This window comes from Falco punctatus, assembly GCF_963210335.1.
Source record: "Falco punctatus genome assembly, chromosome: 5".
NCBI classification, from domain to species: Eukaryota; Metazoa; Chordata; class Aves; order Falconiformes; family Falconidae; genus Falco; species Falco punctatus.
In genome coordinates, this window is record NC_137584.1 from 82,748,611 (window position 1) to 82,774,016 (window position 25,406).

General features: G+C 40.5%; 1 protein-coding gene across 7 annotated transcripts in view; it reads left to right on the forward strand.

Moving 5' to 3' along the window:
* Positions 1–302: 302 nt before the first annotated feature.
* The window catches only part of TBCE (tubulin folding cofactor E), a 31,397-nt gene continuing 6,293 nt past the window's right edge, over positions 303–25,406 (forward strand). Inside the window, exons 1-9 of one of the 7 annotated variants that reach the window (XR_013928373.1) lie at positions 303–3,179; positions 3,591–3,724; positions 5,632–5,716; positions 14,139–14,327; positions 15,427–15,515; positions 16,220–16,319; positions 19,268–19,370; positions 23,873–23,949; positions 24,212–24,307. Coding sequence is in view for 6 of the 7 variants with exons in the window: in XM_080388918.1 (XP_080245044.1) it covers positions 3,061–3,179; positions 3,591–3,724; positions 5,632–5,716; positions 14,139–14,327; positions 15,427–15,515; positions 16,220–16,319; positions 19,268–19,370; positions 23,873–23,949; positions 24,212–24,307 (992 nt within the window). In the remaining variant the exon portion in view is untranslated. Of the gene's footprint in view, positions 3,256–3,590; positions 3,725–3,780; positions 5,427–5,631; positions 5,717–14,138; positions 14,328–15,426; positions 15,516–16,219; positions 16,320–19,267; positions 19,371–23,872; positions 23,950–24,211; positions 24,308–25,406 lie in introns of those variants that run through there. The other 6 variants (XM_080388918.1, XM_080388917.1, XM_080388920.1 and 3 more) reach the window with 6 other exon arrangements.

The following is a 25,406-nucleotide window of genomic DNA, read 5'->3' on the forward strand; positions in this document are numbered from 1 at the left end:
TGACACCAAGGCCATGTGAACAGATTAAAAGGGGGAAAAAAAGTGTTTGCAAGGAAAACCCACAATTCTTTAAAAATAGTTTTAGATAATTGCAGAGTTAATACATGAAACATGGAAGTAACTCCTCCTCTACAAAGGTTCTGTGGCTTTAACTTGGGGGTCCTCAAAGCTTTTAAACAGGGGGCTGGCACATGGATGAAGTGGCAGGAAGTCATCTGTGGCTGCTTGGTTCCCCCCCCCCCCCCAACCCCCAGCGGGGGGTGGGTGGGGTGGGGGGGGTGTTCTCTAAATACCGGGGGCTGTATTGAGGACCCTGGGGGGCTGTATCTGGCCCATGGGCTGTAGTTTGAGGACCCTTGCTTTAACTGAAGAACCTATTGCTACTTCTGCCTTCTTTTTGGAGGTGGGATGAGGTGTACAGATCAAAGTAAAAACCATACAGAGGAATTGACATTGCTATTCCTAGAAATGTGAAAGCTGCTATAAACCTAATCTCTTTATTTTACACCAACCAAAATGAATGGTCAATGAATTCTGAAGTTAAATCCTTTTCCACTTAGGTGTTTATAAAATGCAGAAGTTGCAATTCTAGGTAATAAGTTGGAAATACTAAATTGATCTAGGGTCTTTGGCATTGGGACTGTCCTGTTTCTTGTCAAGTATATCGGATGCACTGTAGCTATTGATTACAGTGCTAAAACAGAAGAAACAAGATTTTTTTTTAAAAAAAAAAGCTATGCTATTATCTATTTTAGAGCAAGGGTCCTCAAACCGGCCTGTGGGCCGGATACGGCCCCCCAAGGGTCGTCAATCCGGCCCCCGGTATTTACAGAACTCCCCTGCCCCCTCCCCCCCAGGGGTTGGGGGGGAACCGAGCAGCTGCAGATGACTGCCTGCCACTTCACCTGTGTGCCGGCCCCCTGTTTAAAAAGTTTGAGGATGCCTGTTTTAGAAATAATAAATACATAAATTCAGCAACAGGCATGTAGATTTTGAGAATGGCTGAACTACCTCTGAGACATGCTGCTGGGGTCAGAAAGATAGGGAAAATTATTTTCTCACTTTCAACAGCTTTCCCGACATGTAGTCAAACAAAGTGGAGGATGCTCTCAGGTTTGTACTTGGGAACAGTGAGTGAGTCAGGAAAGAAGAGCAGGAGGGCTCTACTGCCATTGTTTCTGCTGTCATACCACTGTGTAGCTTCAGCATAGTTTTAAAACTGGAACAGGTCATTCAAAAGGTGTCTTCTGTGTGAGATGAATAGGCTCAGGAACCCAGGTGAGACAGCAGCACCACTGAAGATGTGGAAGAAGGGCTGGGGTATCTGGGTTTTTTTCCAAAAGACACAAGTTGGCCTAAGATAACACATTACCTTTGGCAAAGGAAGCTTCTTAAGACAGACACAGAGATCTTCATGGGAATGCCCCTTTGGGGGAAGCAGCTGCTTTATGCCAGACAGTAAAGCACACCCTCAGAACCTGTTGCCTGAAGATGCAGGTCATCATCATGCCAAAGAATTAATGCATTATCCGGATTACTTAGATTGGAATATACTAGTGTTACCAAATACCAGAACTTGACTTCGTAATCAATATCACAGAATCTAAGTGAGGAGACTACAGAATTATTTAATGTAATGGAAGCAGAGGCACAGCACTGAAATAGCTTCTTTATTACTAGCATGATTGTATCGGTCTTTGTGATCCCAAAATTCAAATTGTACTGTTTGAATTAAGTTGTTACGAGCTTTGAAATATGGAGCACATCAGAGATGAACAAATATGGAAAATGTCAACTATGATACTTTGATCTTATAACTGCAGAACTGTGTGAAAGCTATTAGATCTTGTCACACCTGTCTCTATGAAGCTGAAGAGCTCTTGCTAAATTTCTCTTCCCTGGCAATTTCTACTTAAAGAATACAGTCGAGTCTTTCGGTTTTGTTGGTAAGCTACACCCATCAGACACTCAATTCTTTCTTTTTATTTTCTTTTAAAATAAGCTGTGTTCTCTTAATTGTTACAGCTTTTCTCTGGATCCTCTTCCAGTTACTTGATTTTTTTTTTTTCTCAAACAGTGGATGTTGAAGTAAATGCAGCAACAAATGTAGCACTGCCAATAGTGAGGTAATACAACTTCTCTGTTCTGTATGCTTGCTTATGTAAAACCAAGCAGCATGCTAGTTCCCAGGCAGGTGCTGCACCAGAGGAACTCACTTCTGCTCACTGAGATGCCCATGTTCTCCTCAGTCCCCATCTACCAGGAGAGCACCCCAGCCATAAAATGTGGCCTTACTGCCTTTGTTCAACACACGGCTTGGCTTTCAGGCAAAAAACGCATATTGCTTGCTTGCTTCCAAATCAGCTAAGCAAGCTCGGTTTCACTGACATCGGCTGAGTTGGACAAACCATTTGATTCCAGAGGCCCAGTCAAGGTGGCCTGACCAGATCAGGTCCTGTGAACTTGGGTTGCTTGGTGCTGCAGCCATTGCTTTCTTTTAATTATTAGTCAGCTACGTGCTGAATCAGTTAAAACAGTATCTTGCTCGTTATGAGGCTGACCAGTTACATGGCTTGTCTATACATGCTGCCTTCAAACCACCACGGCAGCGGTTCCCTGGGAGCGTTTTCCTGCCTCCCCACAATCCCACCGCAAATCTGCAGCTACTTCCGGGCTGGTCGATTTCCCCCCGCCCCGCCCCGGGCGCTCACGCCCGTGCACGGGGCACTGCCTGGGCCCGACCGCCGCGCTCCGCACCGGGCAGGAGAGGAGAGATTCCCCTCCGCGGCGGCGGGTGACGGCCGAGACCCCCGCCCGGTGCCGCGGACCCTGCTCGCCCAATCAGGGCGCCCGCCTCTCGCCCCGCGGCATGCTGGGAGATGTAGTCCAGGGGCCGCGAGCCCGCGCGACGTGGCCGCCTCAACGGACAGCATTACCCAGAAAGCTCTACGGCGGCGGCGCGGTATGTCATTACCCCTGAAGGCGGTGACTTGAGCGGGGTCGAAGGAGGAGCTAGGCCAATAGCGGCCAAGCCAGGGCGGTGCTGGGGTCCCGAGGCCAATGGGAGCGCGCCGCTGGGCCGGGAGAGGCGGGGCGACAGCTGTCAGTCTGCGCAGGACGGAAGAGGGGCTGGGAGCCTTGGCTAGCGGCGGTCCGTCCCGGGCGCGGTTGTGCAGGGTGTAAGCCGGCGTGTGGGCCCGGCCCGGGGCTGCGCCTCCCGCCCAGTGCGTTACCGGCTGCTTCGGCCCAGAGACGGTGACTTACTGTCGCAGTAGCGGCACCTGGCGGGGCGGGGGGTGGCTGCCCGTCCTCCTGCGGACTGGGCCCGCCGTGATCTCCGCTGCAGCGGGCGGCGCTGGCGGGAGGAGGGCGGTTTGCGGTCCGCGGCTTGGAAGCGGCCCCAAAGGAGGCCCCTCCCGCAGTGGCACTGCCGGCGGCGTGCGGGGGCTGCAGGGGATAGCGCTGGGAGGGCGAACCTTCACCCTCGGGGGCCCAGCGCGCTGCTGGGCGGGAAAAATGAGCTTAAGGGGTGTGTGGGGGCGGGGGGCTCCGGGCGGCCGCGGTGGTGAGGCGTGCGGTGTCTCTCGCAGGGCTGCGGGCGGCTCAGGCCGCAGGAGCCCCGGGATGGCCGCCAGCCCGCCCTCGGGGGCGCTGGGCCGAAGAGTCCTGTGTGGCACGGAGTATGCGACTGTGCGCTACGTTGGCTGTGTTCCTCCTACGGCAGGTAAACGGCACGGTAGTAAATATTATTTACGTTTAACGGTTGTTCTCAAAGTTCTAGTTCTGTTCTTAGTTTTTTAAAAAAGTGAAGTAGGATGCGGCATTTTACAGCTTGGTTTTTTCCTTGTTGTTCTTGTATAAATATTGCCGCTTCTACTCTAGATATCTTGTTGGGGTTTTTTTTTAGAAGTCAGAGTTGTCAAAAAGAGTGCAAGAAGTACTTCTGGTTGAAATTGGTTACGTTTTTTCTTGCAACAGAAAGATCTTAGCACCTTCGTTTTTCAGTTAGTTTTCATGAGCAGTCTGTGCCCTGCTCTCTGTGTGCTGGCGTGGTTTGGGAAGGAGAGAGGCAGGCAGCCACAAATCAACAGACTAGACACTCCTTTGATAGTGTATTCAAATTCGTGGGAACGAATAAGACTCAGCCCAGTTTGCTGAAAGATCTGACCAGTCTGATTGTGAATGCACTATGTGTCATCTTTGAAAACTTGTGGTGACAGGATGGGGAGATGGCTGATGCTTGGAAGGAGAATAGCCTTGCATCCAGTTCTAGAAGAGGCAAGAAGGGTGATCCGGGAACTGTAAACTCATCAGTCTCACTTCAGTCCCTAGCAATATCACGTAGCATGTTCTCTTGGAGTCCATTTCCAAGCCTGTGGAGGACAAGATGTTAGTTGGGAGTACTTGACACTTATAAAGAAGAACAAGTTGTGCTTTGTAAACATAATTACCTTCTGTGATGATATGACTGGGAATATGGACAAAGGAGAATGGGGGATGTAGCATTCCTTGACTTTAGTAAGTCTTTTAGCAGTGTCTCTATAAAGAATCTTATTTGGAAGCTGGGGAAATACAAGCCAGATTAAGTGGATTGAAAGTCTGCCAGTCTGTCAAGTGGAAAAACAGTAATAGTGACTTGATATCTAATAACATGCGAGTCCTGCAGAAATAAATGCTGGCATCTCTATTGCTTAATATATTCATTAGTGTCTCAGAAAATGAGCAGCTTTCACCCTCAACTGGCCGGTGTGACAAAAGGTAGAATTGCAATCCAGAGCAAACTTTATGAACTTTAGGTTTGGGCCCAAGAGGTTCAAGAAGGATAAATTTCTCCAGGTAGTGTGAAATAAACTGTGTAGCGGTACAGATTGGGAAGCACCAGCAACTCACAGGGTCTGTTGTAAAGGACTTGGGAGTTAAGGTGGATACTGTCATGAATATAAGCCAACGGTGAGCTCTTGTCCCACGCAAGATATGTGTTGTACTGGGTTACCTTAGAATGATGAACACGGCCAAGAAATCAAAGGAAGCTGGTGTCTGCCTCTGGGAGCAGGAGGTCTTGATAAAGTTGCACTTGGAATCACGTATGTGGTTTGGGACTGTCCTAGCTCAAGTGGAATGCAGATAAACTTGAGAGGATCCAGTGGAGGGCTGCCAAGGTGGTCAAGGGCATAGACCACATACGTGTGTTGTGAAGAGAGGTTGAGGAATCTGGGTTTGGTTAGTGTGAAGAGAAGATGAAGTGGCATCTAATAGCTGCAGGCAGCTGGATGACAGACCATTACAAAGATGACAGAGCTGAATTCTTACTAGCATTAGATTATGTAAGGGACAACGGCCACAAATGTGGCTGGAAGGGTTCAAATTGGACAGCAGGAAAATCTTTTTCTTTGCTGAAGTAATGCAGCACTGGAATAGCTGCCCAGGTAAGTTGGAATCTTTCTGTCCTTGGAGATTTTTCAAGATCTGGCAAAGTAAAGATTTACCTGGCTGACCTGTTTTCATGTTGGTGATAATCTCCTCCTTTGAGAGAGAGGGTTAGGCTAGATGAACTTCAGATGTTCCTTCCAACCATGATTTCTCTGTCTATGATGCCATAAATTTGAAAATGTATCTATCATATTTTTTCAGGAATTTGGCTTGGTGTGGAATGGGATAATCCTCAGAGAGGAAAGCATGATGGCACCTATGAAGGAACACAGTATTTCAAATGCACGTGAGTTGATTCAGTGTTGATGTTGTGCATATTGACAAGGTGGTCATGGGAGAATGTCCTTTTGCAATTTTGGTGGCAAACCAAAATTTCCATGTCAGAGAACACCGCAGCAGCTAAAAGTTTGAGAGTTAAAAAAGTAACTGGACAGAATTCATAGAAGAAGAGTCATCAACGGTCTTAAATAATAGGGGCTACTAGCTCAGTAAGTTCCTGAGCCGTGAAGGATGAGAGAATATTCTGTGACCATACCATGAAAGTACTTGCCCTGTTGTCACATTTTTCCCAACCATTTTCTATTGGCAGCTTTTGGAGAAAGGATGTGGCATTACATGGATGTTTGTTTTGACCGCTGCCACTCTTACATTAATGAGATAAAATGGAGAGATTTCTAAGTCTTTTTCCACCTCCTACTTTCCAAGGCTGGTAATAACTGTGAAAGGGTGGTTTGATTACAGTTTGTTCCTAACTGTTCAAGTGCTCATTCAACTGACATGAATCTAATATAAATTGAATTGTGTGACAGCGAGCACTCAGAATTAATAGAAGGATTTTGAAAATATGAGCGAAAGTGACAAACCAAGACAATAAATTAGAAGTTGTCTGTGGTCTTGGTTTTGGATGTGTTGTTGCTTTGGTTTGTTGGAAAATGTAAGAAGGCTTTTCTCTGAAATTAATTCATCATGTTAATGATCTTGAAAGAGTGAAAGTGAGAAGGTAAGCAAATCCTTTTCTTTTTTTTTTTTTTTTTTTTTTTTTTACCAACTTGCATGTAAATAAAAGTCATAAGAATAGCTAGGTGAAGTCCGTCCAAATATTTGTCTTGCTTAGTTTGCCTGCCTCTGACATTGGCTAATAGCAGATGACTGGAGAAGTGTGAAAAAACAAGAAAGGAACATGGTGACAGTTTTTGGGAGTCTCACTAGCTTTGGCTGGTCATGGTGCAAAGACTTTTTCCAGAACCAGAGGTAGAATGTTCATGTACTTTGTTTTGCTCTCAATGCATGGTTCAATAGAGAAAACTTAGAAGAATTTCCTCCAAAATAATAATTAAAAGCATGCAGTAACAGCACATGCATTTGCTAACCTTTGAGCATGTGTTTTCCAGCTTGTAAAAATTCTGATCATTTCCATATTTATATTCTCCCATCTAAACATAGGGATATGATATGGAAGAGACTTAGAACTGTTGCTATAAAATGTCACATAGAAAAAAAAAGATCACAATTATAATTTCTATACTGTGGGGAAAGTAGGTCTAGTTTTATATCTTCCAGAAGGCCTTCTGGAGATGAATGGAATTCCCTGAGGTAGCAAAGGAGGCTGCTGAACTTGTATTGTGGTCTGTCTGACAAGCAGTTCAGGGCTTGTTAAAGAATATACTTCATCATCAGTTCAGGTCAAAACTGTTCTTGAGCCAGCAAGTAGAGCCATTAGTTCTCAGACCAAAGCAGCAGAAGAATTTATCTATTAAATAATTCAAAATTGAGAAGTAGCTATTTTGAAATTGTTTCTGGTAATTCACCTGTAGCCAAACAGGCATAAACAGGGAAGGGGTAGGTTATGTTCAATAGTGCAAATCAGAACTCTTAGTCTGTATCTTAACTTCTGTGTTTGCGTAAGGTAAAAACCCTAGAGACCTCATTAATCAGAAAATGAGATGATAAGATCTGTTCTTTAGAAAAATAAATAAATTTTTAAAAACAGCTGTGAGGACTGGATATTTTTTCCCTTGTATCTAACAACAATAATAGTAATGCAAGGCTTAAGGAGGATAAACACACTTAATGCAAGAAAAAAATTCAACGTTACTGGATTTTTCGTAGCGAAAGAATTGGAAATTATGGTCTTAGAGCAGCAATGTCTTTTGGATGAATGTATTAGCAGAAGTTGCTTCTTAAATGCTTTGAATTTAGTTGAAGCAGTTTCCACATTGAAGCTAGCTGTATTCTGCTGTAGGAGAAATAGTGAAAGTAATTGGCTGGCCATTCCGAATCTGGATGGAAGAAGCAACTGAACATGTTGGGGATGTTTTTCAGAAACTTGAGCGCTTTACATTTGTGTGTTTACAATGTTTATATACATGTGTATAGACTCTTGCTTTTCTAGCAACCATTAGTGTGCTCCCAGGAGATGAAAACTCAGATAGTGATCTCAAGTCTTGTTGTAAGAATCAACTTTTTGAGTGAAGCTGTGTGCAGTCATAACAAATTTAAATGTAATGATCTTTAAACATGTTGTTCTTAAAATACCTGTTCTTTGTACTCTGCTTTGGTCCAATCAGAGAAGGTCCCTCTGGAGTCTAGAAGAGTAAATAATAGCTCTAGTCTAATAGTTCTGTAGTCAACCATAACTCACAGATGGAATTTTCTGTGTGCAAGCTCATTTGTAGTTCATGTACTAATTGTGAAGATGTAGGCAAAATCAAGTAAAAAAAAAAATGGTTACCTTATTTTATCAACAAGATGCTAAAAACCCAAAGAACTCCACTACCTAAAATGTCACCTCTTTACTACTGCTGTTTGGGGGGAAGGGGGGTTATTTTTCTTTATATGATGTATATACATATATAAAAATAAACAAAATATTTATGTTGGGTTTTTTCCCTCAAACCTTATCAGTAGTGTCATTTGCTTACAAGCCTACTTTGCTCACTCCCTGAATTCTGATAAGCAGAAGCAGCTCCTGGAGTAGCTTGTACTATGAACAAATGCAATGAAAGGACATTTTAAAATTCTTTTTAAGGTAAATTTGAAAAGAATTTAAGAACATACATCTTTCAGAGTGACATTTCAAAAAGAGATCATAAGAGGAAAATAAAACTGAATTGGAGATACTCATTACCAGAGGATCTTCTTTGGAGTCCTTTTTTGAGTAAATCAGTAGGTCTGCTTACAGCTATATGTGGTCTTTGTAGTAAGTCTTTTTTGAAAATATGACCTAAACTTTTGTGTTTCATGGCAGTACATTTATCTGGGTCATATATTATGTGGTGCTAATTAAAGTTCTTAAGAATATGAGAACCAAAGAACAAAACAGCCATGCCTTGTGACACATAAAATATGCTGATGTCACGAGCATGTTAATCAACTCTGGATTAGCTGGAAATGGCCATGCTTACTGTAGTGGCATTTTTGTGTATTTCCCGCCTCCCACCCCAATAATAAAGTTTTGTTTATAATAACAGAAGCAGCTATTCCAGCTGTCAGTTGCAGTAGTGTATAATGTAATTAAAATAGGCTGTGTTCTACAGTTCCTCGAGAGAAATGAGGAGTAATCAAGCCTTTAAAATACTGTTAGAATTTATATACAGCTTTTGAAACATGAGTATGCTTCCAGGTAAGTTCTTGTCCCCCAGATCCATTCACAGTTACATGCACATGCTCCCCTGGGAGACGTGGGTTACAAACACACACATTTCCCCTGCACACTGACGTGTGGGGTGTATGGGTTGCTCCCCACGATGTCTGTCCTTGCTGGGCACAGCCGCATTTCGGCATCTGGCCAGGAGGCAGCTCTGACTGGCCTGGGCAGAGATGTGCTGCTGGTGGGGTGACTTTTGATGGTGTCAAACCAGGTTTTGACTGCTACTCTGGTACCGCCTTCTTCCTCCCCACAGTTACAGACGTTGAAGCTTCTTTTATGCTTCCTGTCAAGTGGAGTGTGTGTGTCTGTCCCCACCACCCTTATCCCCGACCCCATTTAATCTGGCAGAAGGAACATCTTCTTCCTTAGCCTTCCTCTCGCTAAGTTTTGGGTATTTCATTCACACATAGTGTTTACACAGGCATTGCTATTTTAGCAGCTGTTTTTATCGTTGCCGTTTTGCTGGGGGAGATAATGTGTGGATTCCCTAGCAATAGATGACTACTCTTTACCTCACAAGGTGGGGTAACGTTCTGCTGTATCACATATTTAGAGTACTCTGCGTCATAATTGAAAGGGACACATTGCACCCTGCTAAAGAACATTGTTCTTACCAGATCACTTACCAGAGGAATCCTGATAGTTCAGCAGGCACTGTTACTAGAAGTATTGACCATATTAAATTGTAATCCATTTCTCCAGGTTTGACTTTCACAGCAAGCCAGAGAAATGGAGGGTAGTACAGAAAAGTTTGTTTCTGTAATGTTTTCAGCCTGGCAGAATTGCAATTGCTTCTGAGATCTTTGTGGTCTTTTTTTCTGCTTTTGTGTTACTAAGTTTTCTTCTGGTGGGAGCTTTGAGTATTTGTGTGGTCCTGAAATGCCAGGTTATTGTGGCAAAGGCATTAAGTGTTTTCAGTTTTTTCTTCTTCAGTGACTTTTATAAGTTGTGTAGGGACACGTTTTTAAATTTACAGACAGCAGTTGTGACTAATCAGATGTTACTGTTTGCATGAAACTTATGTTCCTGCCCAAAGGAGATCTGTTTATAGCAGACTATCTCTCCTTCAAGAATGACAGATTCACCTCCAGGAATATCTACTCAAGAGCACAAACTCTTCAAATACAAGAAGCCGTTAATATTATGTTGGCGTCTATGAAGAAAGAACGATTGCCATTTAGCAAGGGGAGAATGCGTTCCCAAGACTCCTATTAGTCTCAGAAGGTCTCGGTTAGGAAGTTTCGATTGTTTCACTGTGTGTCACTGTACCCGTCAGAGACTTCTGCTCTCTGCTGCCAACAGAAAAGTGTTGAAACAAAACTGTTGTCCCTAACCACTGTTCAAACACGTCCTTTGCACCAGCAGAACCTTAAGATAGCATCTGGAGCTGCCGATACCTTCCTTTCTTTCCTTGTTTTGTGAAAGCTCAGACTCCGCTTACCTGTCTGTTTGACTAAGGTAAACTTGCAAGAACTTCAGGTACTTGCTGATGTTTGCAAAGCTTCTGCTGTGCAGTCCGGAATTTGATACACCATAGCAGATGCGCGTTAGGTGTCACTTGTAAGCATTGTTTGATGCCACAAACTGTTACAAAACTGGAAGGGTTTTCTTTGCTGCACTGTGTAGATTCTTCTAAAAAGTCTAGTCTGTTGAGCATCTTCCCCTAAAAGGAAGAGATCTGTTTAGAAAAGGCATAAATGGGTTCAATTGGCTGTATTTTATGACACCTTAGGAGCTTGGTTGTGTGTGTGCCCAGTCATGATGCTAATTGCCTTGAGTTAATCATTGCAAACAGCTGGTACTGGGCAAAGAAGCCCTTCCATCCACCTTTACTGTCTAGGCTGGTAAAACTGAGATCTCTCTCCTTGGCTCAGAAGCTTGCTTCTGCAGTCAGACAGCTCGAGTGTGTAACTGTTGGCAGATTGCAGTTTATGTATTCCTGCATTAATCTTCAGGTACTGAGAAGTGGATGTGTGTGATATTCTGTAGCCTATAGAAGAGCCATCATGGACCTGTAATGATGAGGTGTGGCACCATTCTGTTTCACATTAACAAAGAAGGATGATACCCAATTTCCACTTCGTTGAGGGAGATGGTTAACCAGTGGAAGCTGATAGCTAATATAAATTTTAATGAGTGTCTTTGAAGGGCCCTGGGTGTGCTGGCAGATGGGCTGTATTGCTTCAGGGTACTGAGTCATGAATAGGAAGTGTCCTACAAGCTGACTTCTGAGATTGGGGTCAGCCTCTCTATTTTGAAAGTCAGTGAGAAGTATCGGTATTAACCAGAGCCAGCTGATTGTCAGAGCCCCACTTGAGCGTATTCCAGATTTTCTGCTTAAGGAAATTGGGGCATATCTTGTACCAGATCATTTCTGCACAGCGTATTGTCCTGGATGCGGGACATTTTGCACACATGGGAGCAAAATCCCTCTTCTCAGAGTTCCGAATGTTCAGCTTAAGTCAGGTTGATGAATATCCACAGGTTCTTCCATCTCATGATAACCATGCTGGATGACTCTTTGGATTAGGATTTATCTGTTTAGTTCCCAGTTATAGAGACGGATTGCTAATAGGTGTGCTTTTTCATGAGTCCAGGTGCTGTACATTAGTTGTTTGATTTGTACATATGGTTTGTACCGTTCATATTCCCTAGCGTGAAAGTTAATACAGGCAGTATATTTTAGGGAAAATGAGTGACAGGTAAGCGACCTCTCTCCTTGAACACACAATCATTTTGCCTGAAAATAGGTTCCCATTGCAGTCTCCTTTTCCGTCCTTCTCTGTGACAGTTCTTGCAAAAGTAGATCAAATTAATGGAAAGGAATTGAAAAAGAAACTTGGGCTGTGGAATGGATTTGGGTATACATTAGGTAAGAGCATGCATAGTGCTTTGAAGGTATAGGAACAGGAGAGAAAAACCCTGCGATCTTGCTGTGATCAGAACAAAAAATAGAAGGGTCTTGAGAGAGATATGCACTTTACTTTTCCAGTAGCTTCAAATGACAAAGTAGCTCGTTTCCTTTGCATTTTTTTCCTGGGGATAGAACTGGCTCCTGCAAAGACAATGAGGAAGGAGATGCTGATAGAAACGGTGACCAGAGAGGACAGAAATGGGCTTAGGAATGGGTATGGTGATGGAGAGACCCAAAGGGCTTGGGCAACACCGGGGATAAATGGCATGTGCAGGGGTCTAGATCAGCTCTGGGGAGAGGCTTGGGGAGAGCAGAGGAAGAAAAGGAGCAGAACTGTTGAGTGCAGAGGGATGGCGATGACAAAATGGGAGAATCGAGCTGATAGGAAAAAGGACAGGAGATGTCGGAATAAACATATAGCAGGACCTAGGGTGAATTACGGATAGACAAGACTACAGGTTTTCTTTCCAGGGCCCCAAGTGGAATCCTGCACTCTGCTATCTATGTAGCTGTTTGACTTAAATGCAAAAGTGATATACTCTGCAGGTAAGAGATGTTATAGTTAAGATGATGAAAACGTCATTTACTGTTTTAAGAAGTGGTGTTGAGAAAGAGTCACATAATTTTTACCTTTGAGGAATTGCAACATTTGAACTAGCCAGATGTTTGCAAGCTATGAAGAACTTCAAATGAATGGAAGAAAAGACTTAGAAGAAGGTTACTCAATTGAAAATGTAGGAAATTGAAAATGCCTATTGAATATGGTACTACACCCTGGATTTACATTCTCTAAGAGTATGTCTTTCTGCTTGCTTTGTCATCACTGTGCTCCAAACTTAGTCACTGGAAAACTAGACTGAAAATATTTTTGAAGTAAATAATAACTAGCTTTTTACCCAGACCCTTCTTTAGGATATGAGAGTACTTAAATAAGTATTAGAAATGTCAATGAATGAAACTGGCAATTTCCGGTACTGATATTTTTAATAATTATGTGAATATATGGTGGCCAAGCTATTCCATCTACTTGTAATAGGTCCATAGGTTTCAGGGTCTCTAGTTACTGTTTTTCTGAGAAAATTTTGAACTCTTGTAGCATTGATGTTTTATATTACAGTTTGCTAATTAGCCACTTGACGTTTACATGATGTTTTGAAAAGAGGAGGTTTATTTACGTAAGTGATTTCTTCCTTCTGGGTACTTTGCAGCCAGAGTCTGTACTCTTCTCAGCTGGAAGGCAGACAGGTAATCATAACTTCCAATTTTCTTCCTGCTGTTTTCTGGCTGATCCTCCTATCGGATCCTCCATCTGCTCTGTGATACTCTTCCTGCAACGTGTCCCTGCCAGTTCATCCTAGATACTGTGTTTCCTTCCAGACTTTGATAGAAATTGTCAAAGTGATTGCACAGCAAGAAATTGTTGTGCAATAAAATTTTTTTAGCGCTCAGGAAAAACTAAGAAATGTCTCATAGGACTGTGTAGAACATACATTAGCTGGATAATTCTTTTGAATATTCAGTTTCAAAATTGTTCCCGAGTTAGTATCAGAATTTTTAGAAGTTTGAGTTTGTATGAGAGTTCCAAGTGGCACAGTTTGCGTCTTGTGTCATTTGTGTGGATGGAAGGACAAGGCTGCATTCTCTTAGAATTACAAGTGAATTATTCTAGTCAAATGTAATGATGCAATGACTGTTCTGGTTATTCCTGTGGACCTTAGGCTGTGGTAAGACTCCAGGTGCATTAGTTTTATGATTTAGGTAACTTTGTGTCTGTCTGTAGGCAGAACCTTAATTTTCTGGAAGAATTGATCTCATAATGAATTTGGAAACAACAGAGAAGTTGTTTCTGATAATGGCACTGGCACTGTAATTTTGATGTGTTAGTACATTTAGAGATCTGGTGCTTTGGATCTTGTGGCATCTCAAAATGTGAACTTACTGGGTCAAATACTGTCCAAGATACTTTGCAAGTCTTACCCGCTCTTACTGAGTGGGAACAGTAATGTCTAAAGTTAGCCTGTAGAATTGCCTTTTGACTGCTGACATTCCTGGTATTTAAAAAAAAGTAATAATTAGTACTTTTGAGAATGGTCATTCTTACGATAACTTTTCGTATTTCACCTTTTCCTGGCTGCTCTGTTCTAGGCATCCTAAAGGAGGATCTTTTATCCGGCCAAACAAGGCAAATTTCGGAGTAGATTTTCTTACTGCAGTAAAGGATCGGTACGGATTGAATGATGAGCAAGATGTTCAACATGGGACAGAGAATACATTAGTATTCGGAAAGAAGACTGTGGAATTTGTTGGCATGGATTCTGTTGCAGAACAGCAAAGGCAGGTGTAATACATATATATAATATATGAAAATCTAAGATACACTCTCAGCAATTGATTAGTCAAGTAGTAGAGTTCAGCTGTAAGGAAGGGAGACTGGCTGCCTTGCTTCTAATATTGTCATATCTCCAAAAGTAAGCCAGACTGCTCTGTGGTGGAAGAGGCAAGAAGTCTTCCTATTGTGGCTTCATAATTTACCTTTCTACAGATAGGAAAGAGCTTTGTATCACGTTTGAATGTTCACAATCCTCATTCTGATTTCACAAAGTAGGAGATGATGATATTTTGGGAGGAATGAGTGTGCTAAATTACCGTGATATTGGCAATCATTATACACATGCATGGTCCTCTCTAAATGGATGTATTTTAATATTTTGTTAACACTACAGTATTATATCATCTTTGTTTACTCATCTCAGTAATGATTTTGTAACTAAGAGAGGGAAGACGGAAGGTCACTGTACTGCTAGTGAAGAAGCCTTTCAGTCAGTTCACGTCATGTTCATTTATCTGAAAGGGTAAGAAAGGAAGTAATTTGATGATGTGTAACAGATTGCAATTTTAATGACCTCCAGCAGTAGAGAGGCATCCGTTCAGTAGGTGGCATTCTCCTTCTGAGCTGATACATCATAACTATTCTCCTTTTGTCTCCCAGAACATACTAACTAAGCAGTCAAAAATACTTTTTGTTGTTGTTGTTTTTGTCTTTTTGGATAAGTGGTACAAAGAATGTCCAAATAACTTAGAACCTCTTTCAAAAAATATTACAAGAAACCTGTTTAACTTGGAACGTCTAATTGAATTCCAGCTTACGTCGCTATATTTTGTCTGGTTTATCACTTTTCTCAGTTAGGTGAGGGTTTTGGGGAGGTAGGGGTTGTGGTTTAACTTCCTTTGTAGTAGCAACACAAAGGCAAAAAACAGAGCTGTATCTCTTTTTGAGTTAAGACAGACTACACTGTAGCAGTCTGCACATTGCTAATTCTAAAGGAGGCGATATGTATGAAAAGAAAATTATTTAGTTTTAACAACCAGGTATTTGTACAACGGACATATTCCTGTTTGAAGATTACTTAACAGAATATTCTTTCTCATTTAGCCGACTGAACCAACTGGTAGATATCTCAGTGCGTGAGTGTGCAGTGAGCCATGCTGGCGAGACAGAGGAAATCAGCAGAACGTGTGCTAGTATCCTTTTTTGCTATATTACATGAGATCACAAATAATTTATGTATTTTAGCATTCAAGAGTTCACTTCAATGATATTTGTATCCTTTTATTAAAAAAATGTTTTAAAATGCAGTGGCTATTTAGAAGCTTAATGCAGTGTTTACAGAGTTAGAAAAAAGTAGATGCCTACAGTTTTTGAGACGGAATGCAAATTGTGGATAAAAATAGAAATACTGTCATAGGTTGCTACTGTGACTGTAATTTCAGAAGGCTCCAGCAATGGATTTTGGTTTGGTTTGGGTTTTTTTTAAAAATTTTAATCTCAAATAGATAAACCCCATAAAAATACAACTGATATGTTCTGTAGGCACCAGATGTTTCCAATAAATTACATATTCAATATACTGCATGTTGTAGCAAAACAGTTGTAGAAATACAAAGCAGGTGGTATTCGTTCATTTATAAGGACTGGTAAGAGTTCCTGTCAGTACAGAAATTAATCCATTTTAGGATTTGTATAGTTAAGCTCTTTTATAAAACTGTAAGCCATTTCCGTACCACAAATCAAAATATAATTTGCTGTAACTGAGCAGTAGTATCCCTTAGCTCAAACATGTAATCTATTTCTGTTTATTTGATTCAAAAACAAGCCCTAATTCTAATTTCTGAAAGATGGAGTTCAGATTTGAGATAAGTTCCTTTTTCTTAATGTGAAATTTCAGATATCAGGCATATAAATCTATCAAAAAATCTGGTATCATCTTGGGAGACAGTAACAGCTATTGCTTCTCAAGTTCAAAATCTGGAAACACTTAATATTAGGTATAGATATTCATATTTGGGTTTCTGTTCCTTTGGGGTAGGGACAAAAAAGAAGAGTCTCTTTTATAGATACGGGGTCAGCTTTCTAAAGGTAACTGGATGCCTCAGTACTCATTTTAATGGGAGCTAAGTTTTTTAATATTTCTTTTTTAAAATCTTGTCCTTCAATGACTCATGCGTGTGCTATATTTTTTAGTCATCCCTTTTCCATGAAAGACTAGAACCCTAGGAGTTCAGCATCTATGTAAAACTAAATTCTGGAGGAGTGCTTGGGACAGATGGGTGTTGATTGGAGTTTTGTAAAATTAGAAAAAGCACAGTTGTCTGAAAAATAGAATACAGATTTCAGCCATTAAACATTTACAGGAATTTAGGCATTTGTCAATGTGTTCTACATAACAGATTTCATCATCTTTATGCAAATTGGCTGGTTGGCTAGGGAGACAGATTAAAATGCACTCTAGGTTTTTACAGTGTACTGTAGACTCTTAAGCAGTTAGACTGAAGGTAAAAAAAAAAATGCTGAGTACTTTTATAGAAACGAGGAGACTGGGAGTATAGAAACTTAGGTTTACAGCATTGTAAAATGCCCTTATACACTTAGGCAACTTCTAAGACAATTAATTCTCTTGATTTTTCAAGCTTAGTTTGCCCTGAGGCAGAGCTGACTTAACACGTGTTTGCATCCACACTGCATGTGTGCAGCGAGTCTGGTTGCAGCAAGGAGACCGGCTGGGCAGGAGAGACAGCCGGATTTGCTGCATGCATGTGCAGCAGGTCAGGCTCTCTGGATGCTGGTGCATGGGGTCTGCGTGGCAGTGGCAGGGGGTGGGGGCTCTGCTGGCAGATGGGCCACTCAGGAGAAGCCAAGACCTTGAGGTGGCATTGCTGCGGGAATTTGCAGCCTGCCTGTGAAAGCACTAGTAACACATCCTTAGCACTCAAAAATCTTGCTTAGCATTTTTAGTTAGTTTTAGTAGTAGCTATCCGTTTGACTTCTGGGTTTGCAAACCTGTTGGGGTTTTTTGGTGAGCTTAGAAATTTTTTTCTACATAGAAAAGCCGTAAAGTAAATATATTTTCATTTTCTTTTAAAGTCATTTCAAGTGTTTCAAGACTTTATCTCTGGTTTTTATTATTGTTGATATATTCTGACTGCCCATGCAAGTCTTTATTTAGGAACCCACTTTTGTGGAAGAATGGTGCTTTACCAACAGTGTCTTGACACCAAACTGAAATACCTATAATGCTTTAAACAAACCTTAAGTATCCCAAGGCCCAGTCTGTTCCTGTCCTGAAGGGATGCTGATAAGAGCTGTGGATCATGGTGACAGACCTAGGGGAAAATCTCTTAGTACAATAATGACATTGGAAAAGGAGAATGTTGTTAAATAAAGCTGCAATTCCATCAAAACAAGAAAGAATTCACAAAATAATTTCAAAAAGAGCATTTCAGTACACACCTATACACTGTAGCCGTCACATGCCAGAATAATCTTGTGGCGTGAATTTACACAGTAGATTAAAGTTTGTAAACTTTAGCATGGTAGCATGCTAAGCCACTAATTTTAAGAAGTTAATGTTATAGCTGCAACTTTAGGAAGTTTGTTTTATTGTCAAGATTAGCGCCTCGACACTTTAAGCAGAGTTGGTCAGCTGCTTTGGAGGTCATGCTACTCTTTGAATACAGCAACAGGGCAACAGGACTCAAGGCAGAAACCCAAAATACGACTTTTTTTTTTTTTTTTTTTTTTTTTTTTAAGAGTCTTGGAGGTCTGACTTGAGGTTAGCAGCTTCCAAAGCTGTCATTGTACAGTGTAGCTAAAACAGTTGAAAGGGATGTCAGTTAAATTGGAATAAATAACAAGTTAATTTAGTAACAAAGTGACTCCAGTTTTTGTATTTGTTTTTATAGTTAATGTGACTATATTATTTTTTTTTAATAGTTATAGGTGTTCCATTTTCTTCAATATTTAGCACTGAACAGCTGTTTGCTACCTGGGTGCTATTTGTAAATCTATCTTTGCCTAGACCATATGCTGTCATGATTTATTATTATCAGCATGCATGAGAATACAGGGAATTTATTTTGTTTCACCTAGAATAATTTGTTGGTTTTCATTGTTGAGAAGTATAGTCTAGACTGCGGGGGTTTCCGAAGTTATCTGTGATAAAATTGGAAAGCAAAATGAGGTTGATGCTGGAATCTGAGGCTTATGACTAGAAAGTGAAATAGTCTGAATTTGTTTTTTATCATTTTGACCTCCTGTTTACTTTAAAAAAGAAAGCCATTAGCAGGTAAGTCTGTTACTGATTTTTTTTGTGCAAGGAATGTTGGAAGAAGAATAAAAGCAATTAGTCATCCGTCAGCTCTCTAAGAGCTTGTTTAAATAGGGAAAACTAACCCATAAGTATGTAAGTTTTAATTACGCTGAGAAATTTTTATTGTAATATGCAGGCAGACTAGACCTTAGGAAAGATAAAAAAACTTTTGTTTAGGGGTGAGTAATGAATACTAATTTGAAGACTGAAGGTTTGAGAATCTTTTAACTATTCTATAGGGATATTTTGCTATTGAGAGTGGATTTTACATCCTTTTTTTTTTTTTTTTTTTTTTTTTTTTACTGGGGTCTGGATAGTCATCTAGGGTTTTTATTTTGAATCAACACTAATGGGTTTAAGCCCAAAATCTGACTTCTTGGAGGAAAATGGGGAAGGAGGCCACAGATGAATAAATATGCATTCATGAAGTAGGAGAGTGAATTAGGAAGAAAGGGTATGTTTCAATATAACTAGAAGGAAATTGTATGGTATTGTAAAATATGTTACACCTTTGCAGTGACTTTTTAATTTTGTGGCAATTGTTTTTGTCTTTAATACATATTTCCAAATTAGTGTCTTAAATAGATGCAATTATTCATTATGCTAATAATTATTCTTTTTACACAGTGAAAACAAAATTAAATTTCCATCTACATCAACTTCTGTATCTGGTGTATTTTCAAAATTGAGGATTCTGGCACTTAATCAAACTGAGGTTACATGGACAGAGGTAATAACCTTTCCTGGTTTTGTTTTTATTTATATTGTTAGGTTTTTGAGACAAGGAAAGCACAAGAAACATTTATGCGTTGTATTATTCTAGTGAAATGTAATCAGCCTTAGAAAAGGTGCTGTGGCATAACTATTAGTTACATGGTAACTGGCATAGTTCCTACATAATGTAGGAAGTTGCATTGGCACAGGAGTCTAATAAGCAGCATTTTGCTTCATCTCCATTTGCAAATTGCCAAGTCAAGGTAAAGCAGTTGGAGTATAATAGAACTTCATTTCCCAGCGGTTTCTGTGAATGAAAACTTTTTGCTGCCTTGCAGTTATTAAAGGTTTATCTGCATTTTTATGCATGCAATAGAACAAATGCAAATGGAAAGAACGTATGTCATCATGACACGAAGTACTTGTTTTGGCATCGCTTTGCCTCAGCAGATTGGCTTTAGTATCTTTGCACATACTGACAGTTTTTGAAGTACGTCGTGCCTGGTTATGTGCAACACAGATACAGCACTGGATAAACAAAGCTCTGACTTGTTTCAGGGACTGAAACAGGCAGACATGTAAATGACTCTCCCCTAATACTTTGTCTTATTAAGCGTGAAGTCCTGTTGTCAAATACGTTAGCAGTGGGCCTTTTTTCAGAGAGCAGGCTTATGAAGCACATCTCAGTAGTGCCACATTGCTTATAACAGCCTGTAAATTCCAGCCCATTATTTGGATTTCTTCAGGTTACATTTTGTGTGTACTGCATTGTGAAATTACCTGAATTTTCAATTTTTTGCTGCCAGCCACTATCCGGTAATAGAGCGCTTACCAAAACTGGGGTTTGAGTTAAATGGAAAGAAACTTCTTCCTTCTCTTCTGCAGCAGGGCTAGAGGAGGGTCGTTGCTATATTTTTGTTCAGTGGCCGTTCACTGTGCTCTTAAACCATCAGTGTGGTTTTTGCTGGGACAGTTATAATCCTTCCATAACGGCAGCAATATGAATAGTGAACTAAATGGAAGAATTAAGTGGCTACAAACACTTCAAATCTTGTCTAGTGCTCGTCAGAGTAAATCTGTGGTGTTTAAAATGTTGGCAGCTGCTGGTTTTGCAACTCTGCTTTAGCTGACAATTCATCATAGGCAGTAAATACATATTTTGTTCAGCAATCTTTCTTAGAAAATTGAAATTTGATTCATTCATAAGTACAGAGACAGAAGCCTATGCTTCAAAGTGGTGTTCCATGGCAGCCAAAAAAAAGGGGAAAAATAAAGGGACCGGCCTGACATTAAATCTCTGTGAATAAACTCAAAATATTACTGCTTGAGCTCTATAGGGAGTTACTTTGAAAAGTCAACTTCTTAATAGAAAATAGTAATGAATATGATCCAGGGAAAAGAGGAATACAGTGATTGTTAATGTGAATATAAGCAAAGTCTGAAAATCCTAGAAATGTTTTTATTAAAATTAAAACAATTTGGTGGTGAACAGCATTTAAAAATAACTTGGCACCATGCGTAAGAATATATGGCATGGGGATAGTTTTAAAAAAGAAGACTTGGGGTGGGTTGGTTTTTTTTTCGTTTGTTCCCCTGTTTTGAAGTATTTTTCACAGTAGAGGGAAACGCTTAACTGTTAAGCAGTTATGCATAAATCCACATTTACATGCCTTGAGCATCAGCTTTCCTAAAAGTTCTTTCATTAGTACATTATATGCATATGTCTAAATACAGCTGAGATTTCTATCAGTATATCCATAAAAGAGCTCATTACTGTCTAATTGTTGATTGATTGTTCAAAACATAACATATACCCTTCAAGGGGAGAAGTTGTGCTATGAAATATCCTACAGTTAGAAACCATTGACCTAGAAATTGAATTAATGCATTTGATAGTAATGAATTCATATTTATGGCTCCCAAAACCACTTTTTCTTTTTCAGCATGTACATCATAATGTTATATTTGTCATTCTGTTCTCGAACTAACATCTTATAAAATAATCTGCTGTTACACGGGGTAAAAGAAAAATCTGGGTTAGATGAGAGGTGCAGGATCATGTTTCTGACACTGGCAAGTAGCAGGTAGTTGGGTAAAATTCTAGGCAAAGGGCAAGTGTATGGTAAGAGCTTCTTATAAAGTAGTCTGGAATTCCGGGACTTCCTGAGCTGGAGACTGTATATCTGTATTTAATTATTTTTTGTGGATTTTGTATTTCATTGTTTATCGAACTGTGTTAAGAAGCATTTGAAAATTTTGATACCCACATCTTTTAACATCAGTTTAATTATGTGCTGTATGAAAAAATACCCTTTTTGATTTTTGATCTTGCTGCCTGATAATTTTAATGTGTCTCAATATTTTGTATGCAAGTAACTGAGAACAGCTGTTTTCGGTTTCATAGCTTTGATGATTCTTGTTAAGCTGCTTTGTGCCTTTCCTATTTATATTACTTGCTTTCTGGGATAAAGAGACCAACGATACAAGAACATCATGGACTTACATGGTGACAATTGTTTCTTGTTTTCTTTGTTTCTTTTGCAATAGGTTTTGGATTTCCATTTTTCTTTTTGATCGGCAGTGGCTACTCCACTGGCTATTCGTCCCAACCTCCCCACCAGCCATCCCCAACAAGCCCCTGGTCTCCCCTGAGTGTTAATTTAGTGTTAGACCTGTGAGCCTAGTTTCTGTGGGAGCTGTTTTAAGCAATAGTTGAAAATTCCGCAATTGGAGTTTCTTAGGATTGTGATGTGACTATCATTTGGTCTCGGCAATTTTCTAATAATTTGGTCGGTCTATTGAAAAGGCTTCCGATACTTCAGTGTTGTGCAGTTTTTCTATTCCATCCATCACAACGCAGGGCTTTTGTGGGGGAAGCCCCCAGAGGTTCCCTGTAGTAAATGTGCACTTAATTTCTCTTGACTCTTCAGGCTTCTTTCCATGCTTCCTCATCACTAATAGATAAACTCTTTTGGTCTGTCTTGTTGACATAGGGAAACACTGTCCAAATTAAAGAGATAAAATATTGGTGTTTCCTGCTGTTGCTGTGGAGCAGGAAAAGTTGTTATATCTGAGTTTGTAATTTTACGTGTGTTGCAGATATGGCAGCAGGATGGTGTTTCATAATTTTGGGTGTGAAGCAGTTAAGTCCCATATCATATGCCACCACTTGAAGACATCTCAGTATTTTGTATATAATAAGACAGTTATATATACATCCAGCTGTATAACTTCGTAGAGCTGTAATGGAGAGAATGAAGAACCGTTGATGAAAGGAGGCTTTTTGGTGACTAGGATAGTGGGCATTTACAGGAGAATCAGTTAGCTATATACATAACAAATACAATTTGATTGTCCAGATGGCTGAACTTGCACTGCTTTGTAACCTTTGTAACCTCCTGTAAAAACAGCCTTTAGCCGATCATGCTGTGCATGTGTGTGGCTGTGGTGCTGCATCTCAAAAACTTTGAATCTGCTAGCCAATTGCAAACACATTTTGAGAAGAGGTGGGAGCTTAAAAATAATTTATTACCTACAAGTTCCAAGAAAATAGGAATGTAGATGAAGGAAGGAGCCCCTCCTTAAGTTTCCTAACTAAGGAAGGAGTAGCAGGATGCGCTCACGCTTGATTTGTCTCTGGAGAATACACACAAGACAAACCTCAGTGAAAAAAAAAATTTGCAACTCACTGGCACAAATCTGTAGAAAGCCATTCAGTTCCAGTGCTTATGGAAGTCCATTTGCTAAAACTGCAAAATTTTTGATACTGTCACAATCACATAAAAAACTGGGGTTAGTGCCAGCAACTTCTATTGCTTTATAATAAGCATTTATTTTTAAAAGTTGTGTTACCTGCTGTAGCTGTTTGCAAAAAATAAATCTTTATAAAGTAAAATAATGATGTGTCTGTACTTTCAGGACACAAGATTTAAAACAAATGCATCTTTGTTCATTTTGTAGACTTTTTGAACTAATTTCTTTTAATTGAAAACTTCAGGATATGTGCTGACTTAATGCAGTTCTTGGGTTTTAGTGGTTTCATGTGCTGGCACAGTCCCATCACAGAGAAGCCTCCAAGCTCTGATAAATTAAGACATTCAAGAAGTCTGGCAGACCTGATGAGATGTGCAGATGTTCCAGAACCATTAGCAGTCTGGTGTATACGGCCATTTCCTCACCTCATCATAGGGAAAATCTGATCGCTCCAACCCAACGGAGTAAAATAAATCCAGTTTCCAGGTCACACAGTCTGAGGTAGGGCAGCTGCTAGACTACAGCCTGGAACCCTGAGTCCTGTGACTGTGCAGAACCCCTTTGATGTCATCTCTGCCGGTAGATCCAGACACAGGCAAGAGCCAGCTGGAAGAAAGGGAGGGCTAGGCAATCCATAATGCTTGTTTCTCCGTTTTGGGGAGCTGTGGCTTGTTCTGAACATCTTCTCAGGAAATCTACGTGAAGTATAGTTTCTGGAATGATTTCCCCCAGCTTTTGTTATATTAAATAAAGTTTTGCTCTTAGGTTCTTCTTTGTGCTCCAGGATGGCCAGCACTTGAAGAGTTGTACCTTACTTCTAATAATATCGCAGTTTTGGAAAGGTAAGAGGAGTAACCTAAGCCAGTCGTTTGTGACTGATGTACTGCAAAGTTACACAGCAGATGAAGTTCCACTCTGTAATGTTTACATCACCATGACGTAATTGTAAAATAAATGATGCAAACTTCAGGTGATATACTTTATAAACGTTTATAAATGTACAGAACTATTGCATGCAGTTATGTACTTGGAAAACTAGTGTTTTCATCAACATATAACTTTAAATGTTCTGCATTTGTGTTTGTTTTTTTTCCAATGTGGCAGGCCTGATAACGTCCTGCAGACCCTGAAGTTGTTAGACCTTTCAGACAACCAGTTACTGGATGGAAATCAGCTGCATCTAATAGCACATCTCCCCAGGTAGCTGTTAAACAAGTTTGCTGGGAATTCTTTGTCCTGGGTATTCATCTCCATGGTCTTAACTGAAATACGATAGTATTGATGTTGCATGGAAGATTTACGCAGTCTTGAAATAGAGGTATCTTGCCCTCTTGAGGAGAGTAACTGAATTATTTCACTGAGCTATTTTGATACGATCTTATTTTTGTTGTATAGTAACACGTTAAGCTGTACGTTATTAGGTTTTCAGTATATACTTGTGAAACAGAAGTGATTTATCATGTTATAAGTTCTTGATATATTAGTATGCACAGGGGTTTTATCCAAGATGACAGGACTGTAGAGTGTGTGTGGAGTGACAAAGCAAAGGAGCCATGGAAGTTATTTCTTGGGGACAGTTTTCTGACCGTGGCAGTGCAATGCAGGCTCACCCCTAGCTGCACAGCCGTCGGGCTCTGCAGAAAGCCGCTGGGCAGTTTGCTGAATGGTGTCACTCCTGAGGCTGACCCACTAAATATCATTGGTAATGGATGCTTTGCCGCGAGCACTTCATACCCACGGTGCCTGCTTATTTGTCCTTTGTAAAGAAAGCAACAGGGGGGGTTGGAGGGAGGAAAAAAAGCGTAGTGACAATTCTTCCCTGTCTCTGTTATCTGCTCTCCATTATTAACCGTGGGCAAGGTTACTGTTGTGACTTTACTGGTACAAGTGTGTGGCATCTCCTCTGCACAGACACTCTGTTTTGGATGTTTCAATGCGTGTTTGGGCTAGTTTCCAGACATTGAAAGAGACACGTTTCAAAATTAAAAAACAAACAAAACCCATAAAAACCCAGACAGCACAATTCCCATACCGCATTGGGTAAATGCATTTCCACTTTCTCGAAAGAATGTCTGTGGTAATACCCTTTACGCAGATTTTTGGGGGTTTTCTGTACTCTTAATAGCAGCGTCTTTAATGGCCATTACAGGCTTGAGCTGTGATTCTTGCTTTGGGGTTACCAGCCAGGGAAAGTAGGGGGGTGTTCCTTAAGCACTTCAGTTACAGTGGCTGCAAAAGTGTGGGACTAATACAGTAGTTTTGCTAATTTACAGAACTATTAGCTTGCACTGTGCACCAA